Raw genomic sequence first — 5,801 nt, forward strand, 5'->3', positions numbered from 1 at the left:
CGCCAAAAGTCCCATTCTGCAAATGGTGCTGCACCAGTTGAGTAGTCCTCGACTTACGACCAGTTGGGGATTGCGGCATTAAAAAGGTTGAGAACCACTGGATTAGACATACCCAGTTGTGCAACCGTTCATTGTATGCTTTAGCTTCCAATCCCCTAATCCTCTTTATTGCTCTTCTCTGCATTCTTTCCAGAGTCTCAACATCTTTTTTGGATTGTGATGACCAAAAGTGGACATAGTATTCTAAGTGTGATCTAACCAAGAAGTCCCCAACCTTTTGGGCACAAGGGACCGGTTACGTGGAGAGAGTTTTTTCTGCGTGGGTGTGTGGTTTTGTGTGCTTCCTGCATCCTGTGGATGGGGATTTCCTTGTTTGTGTGGCCCGGTTGCTGGCATGCTGCGGCCCAGTACTGGTCCACAGACCGGGGGTTGGGGACCCCTGATCTAACCAATGCAGTGTATTCACACTTCATGTGATCTTGATACTATCCCTTTGTTGATGCAGCCTCGGACTGTATAGGCTTTTTTGGCAGATGCAACATACTGCTGGCTCATATTTAATTGCTTGTCCACTGGGATATTTAGATCCCTCTTGCAGTTCATAATAATACACATCCTTCCCACCATAAAAAATATAATAGAAAATGTTTGCATATTGAAAAACAATGCTTAGTCATACTCAGTGTATTAGGATTGAAATCAGGAGGAGTTGGTCCTACATATTTAATTAAACCATTCTAAGAATGATATTAATCCAGGATCCCATCAGTGGTTTCAGGAAGGTCATGGAGACAGGATATAACTTTGCAGTGCCTACAAATACATGTCCATGAGATACAACAAAAAATCATCTTTCAGAGTAAAAATAATTATTAATTTTTCTGTACCATTTGACATTGATTTTGGTTGTGTGTCTAAAAGAGTGCATGCTAATGCTTTTTAAAATGCATACTGATTTTTAATAAATCCTTATGCTATCTCTCTTCGAAACCCTTTCATTTATGCAGTTTTACATTTCAAGGTTTGTCACTATCACAACCATTTGTGAAGGAGTTTTAATAGCCAATCTTAAGGGTCGAAATAATGAAGATGTTGGAAATTCACTGCTGGCTGTTCTAATTTTTCTGTTTCTTTTTTTTATATATAAAAAAGCAAATTTGTTTTATTAATTTAGAGGTGAATTATATGCACACATGCGTATTTTTTAAGATTCAAAATAGAATAGGTGAATAGGGTGAAAAGAACTGTATGTCCAAGATACTATTAAGTAACTGCTAATATTTTTTTGAATAAACACCATATTGGTTAGGTTTTTCTGCAAAACCCCTCAGGTAAACCTCAGAAATAAAGGAAGTAATATTACCCAAAAATGCCCAAACTGAAAGTGATAATGTAAATATAGCAAGAACATTATGAAATAATATGACCAAATGTTCTACTTTCCTACAAAGGCATGTTGGCTTACTTCAGCTTTCTTCCTTTTCCCCACTTGTATGGAGAACAAAAATATGCCAATATTGTAGAGCAAGTAATTACTAAATTCACATACATCAAAAGGTGTCACGCTTTCTCAGATGGCCCTAACGAGTCCATTACAATTGCTTATTGATGAGGGACTTGTAACCTGTCTCATACAGAAGCCACATTTGCATAAACCACCCCATCTTCTCTCTTTCTCCAGCATGATGGGTGGAGAATCCACGAGTGGGTTGTCTTAATCCTCACTTGTGGATTCTCCATCATCATGCTGAGAAAAGGCATTCAGGTAAGACAACGCCCCTTCTCCTCATTTCCTTTTTGAATCCTATATTAGTTGTCTATTCTCTGTATCTAGATGATGTAAACCCCAACTCATGAGAGTTCATGCCTTTAATACACTTTGCTAGTTAGAAAAGATGCTACCAGCTTCCTGATTTTTCTCCACCTATCTGTTTTTTATCTTATTAGTGACAACTTACTCCTAGGTTTTGTCTAATTCACGGGTGTCAAACTCGCTGCATCACGTGACGTGTTGCGATGTATCGCAACTTTTTCACATTGCCGGGTGGGTGGGGTCGGTGCAGCCTCCACATGATGCAACTGGCCCACATGTCGGCAGTTTGACACCTCTGGATGCAAAACAGATTATAGAAGGATTCCCCCCCCCCCAAAAAAAAATGGCATGGAAGAACATAACACTACTCCATAGTATTGTGGTATTATGTACATTGTACACTCCAGTGGCCCTTGGAGATTTTAAGGGATTTTATTTTCCAACCTCTTGTATTAGTTAGCATCAAAATGTTTAATGTTCATGCTAAGAGCAGTGGGTGGAAGTCATACTGTCCAGTGTTTGCAATCAAAATATTCCATCCCATAATCCTTAATGGATGGGGAGGACAGGATAGAGAAAATGAGAGGATAAAAAATAGAAAATAACATCTCTAGCAGCTCTCCATCTATAAGAGCTGATGAATTAAGAGTCGTTCCAGTGATACTTTCTGTTTTTTTTTACTTGCAGTCAATAGATCATTTAAGGATAACTTAGAGATCAGTTCCTTACTCATTCTGGGGAAGGAGCTATTTTCCCAGGACTTCATGACTGCAAAGTGGGAAAAGCTATCATACAATCCACTCCATTTGTTATCTAGATCCCTGCCCACATTTCTAATGGATATAAATATGCCAGTGTATGTTTAGCTATGTTTGTTGTTAATTATTCACATTATTCAGCTGTGTTGTTATATTTATTCCATTATTGCAGAAAGAGGTTGATATCTTATTTGTACCTGAAGAGTTTAACACAGTGGTTGTAACAGTCAGCTACAGCTATTAGGCCGTGTTCCAACATGGTGATATCATTTGGTCCTTGCAAGCCCTCGTTCACCACAACATCACAGAGGGTTGAATCAGGATTAAACATCACGACGCAGTTTTGACCTTGATCGGAAACTAAGATGTTTCCATGACCATCCACAGTGACTCCAGAAGGGTTTTCAAAACAGAATTTTTTCCCATGATGGGGACCTATGGTCTTTCTCAAGCTTCGTTCCCTGTCAACAATTTTGATGCAGCAGCCTTGAAACCTTCCAAACAGTTGCCCTTCTGCAACTAGCATGTCTTCATTCTGAGCAGATGATGAGAAATTAAAAAAAAATCTATGTTAGTTAACTACAGTAAGTTTAAATAAGTCTTAAAAAAAACATATCCTTCCTGAGACTGATCCAAGTATGCACAAGATACTATAGTATCTGGCTACAGATAAGCAATATATATGAACTATTCCATCAAAAGTAAGACTGGTCTTCTTTAACTTATGATGTTAAAGTTTGAAGAGAGTTAAGGGTTAGTATGATTTTGGTTATTGTATAATTAGTAAACTTAAATAGATTATGTTTAATATGTTTGTATAACCCTGTACTTGGCTCTGGGAAGTCGGGGTGGGGGGAGGGGGTTGGGGGGAGGGGGGGATGGGTTGAAGGTTAAATAGCTCAGATAAGTAGAAATAGTTTCATTGTATATAATATTATGTTTTATTTTGGAGAGAGGAATTGCTTGGGCATTTCTCCTGGACTGCATCCGTTGAGGAGAAGGAGGAGAGGGGGAGAGTGAAGAAGAAGAGGGAAAGAGGGAAGTGAGAGAAGAGGTTAGAGGGTGGATGCGGTTTGGGGGGAAATGGGTGAGCAATACTGAAAGTTATGTGTATAAATTTATTTTACTCTTTATTTGAAGTATTTTTTATGATGTAATGTAAAATTAAAAATAAAAAAAAATTTTACAAAAAAAAAAGTAAGACTGGTCTTTTCAGTAGCTTTGTCACTGAAATCCATTGAGAGGCCTCTAGTAGAGCAGAGGTGGGGAATGATTGGCTCAGGAATTCTGGGAGTTGAAGTTTACAAATCATAAAAAGGGCCATCGTTTCCCACCCCCCTGCAGTAGAGTGACACATTGGATATTGCAAGTAGGACTGGTTAGGACCAAAACCAGCTGGGATGCTCTCACAACAGATTTAAATAAGGATGTCAGGAGAACACAAGCATATTGCATAGAAATACTCTCATTTTTTGAGTCTGCAAATATTTGTAGTTATTACTTGCATTTCTATACTTATATTTTATGCTAAAATGTTATATCTTCTCTGCTACCAATCCCTCTATGAATATTGAGCAAACATTTTGCCTTTCTGGGCATCCAATCATACCTCATTGATAGCCATACTTGCATTTCTATACTTATATTTTATGCTAAAATGTTATATCTTCTCTGCTACCAATCCCTCTATGAATATTGAGCAAATGTTTTGCCTTTCTGGGCATCCAGTCATACCTCATTGATAGCCATACGCACTGGCCTGTAGAATCCCTCTATTGACTGTGTCTTCAGGATAGCATTCATTCTCCAATCCACTCCAATGATGTTGATTTTTCCTCCATTGGTCCAGTCAGACACTGCAATTTTATTGGACTTCAGGACTGTTATCCCATATGAATAAGGCCAGGTGATTTTGGGAGACTTCAGTTCATGGATCAGATCTCCATCCTTAGAGAAGATCTGGATGATTTTAGTACCGCTGGTCACAAGTAACACACCATTTTTCATGCATGTGATATCTCCAAGCCCTTTTATTGGTTCAAAACCATATGAAAACCGTTGTTTAGGGCGACCATCAGTGCTGTAGATCTGGATATTCCCAGTACCACTGTCTTTCACCACCAAATCGCCTTCAAGGTTTGTTGTCAGACTGGTTGGCCAGATCAACTTCCCTGGATTTGTACCAAATCCGCCAACAATTTTTATTAGAGAATTGTAATAAATCTTCTGGATTCCGGAGAGTTTCCATTTGTTATTAAAGCGGAGAGATTTTTCTATCTAGGAAAATAAACAGGAAAATGGATTGCCTAGTGATGACTCAGGAATTAGTTCAAGTACTGGATAGCACACATTTCTTTGGCTATAGATCCACATTCTCAGAAGCATAAAAGGATTTCCTCCACTAGGTGAACCACTCACTCCAGCTTTTCTATTTAACAGTGACTTCTCTCAGGCTCTTTCACATAAGATCTTTGTGCTATTTCAAACTAAGTCTGGACCTGTCTGATCTCACCAAGTCAGCTTTCTGGGAGATGAGTCAATCTAACACTGGCTTAGCTGTGGAGCATCTGAAATTTCAGCAAAGCTATTCTTTACATTTAGGAGTACTGTAGGGGTTGTGGCTGGCCTGTTCTCCCATTCGTGAACCACGGCTCCCAGTGCTTTCTCTCTGATATCTGCCTCCCAAAAATTCTGAGTTTGCAGAACTGACATGGAAATCCTCTAGTATTGTTCTTTAACTCAGGGACAGAATGGATAATACCCGGAAACTTATTTACTAACAGAGATGAACAGCTACAGTAATTTACCTCTTTGAACATAGTTAGGAAGAAATAAAGATGCCACGCTAACACTTCAACTTCCAGAAAATATTAGCAGGCCATCCTTTGGCCTCCATTTCTTCCCCATTAGATCTCCTATCACCCTCCCCTCTCCCTGCCTTTTTTATTTAACTTCCCTCTCTTGTCCATCAGCTCCCATTGTTACATCAGTGCTGCAAAAAGGTTGAAGATGTATGAAGCGGGTAGGTGGAGAGTACAAGTAAGGCACAAATCAAACGACAACAATCCTTGTACATTTCATCATCAAGAGCCTTGATGATGAAAAGGTAATAAGAATCTAACGTTTCCCTGGTCAAGAATGGAAGTTCCTCCTATAATATAATACAGGGAATCAAAAATAGGGGTGGCGTGATAGCTGCCTTCGGGTACATGAGGGGCTGCCCCAGAGAG

General features: G+C 39.1%; 1 protein-coding gene across 1 annotated transcript; it reads right to left on the reverse strand.

Annotated features, from left to right (window-relative positions):
- Positions 1-2,718: 2,718 nt before the first annotated feature.
- Positions 2,719-5,505, reverse strand: LOC120311497 (tripartite motif-containing protein 2-like). Its single transcript, XM_039351055.1, has 3 exons — positions 5,379-5,505; positions 4,306-4,848; positions 2,719-3,106 (listed from the first exon to the last, which is right to left on the reverse strand). Exons 1-3 carry the CDS (start codon positions 5,388-5,390, stop codon positions 2,759-2,761), a joined length of 903 nt encoding a protein of 300 aa, XP_039206989.1. The 5' UTR covers positions 5,391-5,505; the 3' UTR covers positions 2,719-2,758.
- Positions 5,506-5,801: the final 296 nt, after the last annotated feature.

This window comes from Crotalus tigris, unplaced genomic scaffold, assembly GCF_016545835.1.
Source record: "Crotalus tigris isolate CLP2741 ecotype Arizona unplaced genomic scaffold, ASM1654583v1 scf7180000018368.3068619, whole genome shotgun sequence".
Classification (NCBI taxonomy): Eukaryota; Metazoa; Chordata; class Lepidosauria; order Squamata; family Viperidae; genus Crotalus; species Crotalus tigris.

What these genes read in the sequence shown, in the direction of transcription:
- LOC120311497 (XM_039351055.1), bottom strand. An exon ending in TGCGTATGGCTATCAATGAG is followed by an intron (nt 3,107 to 4,305) that starts GTATGACTGGAT and finishes TCATCTGCTCAG; the next exon opens with AATGAAGACATGCTAGTTGC.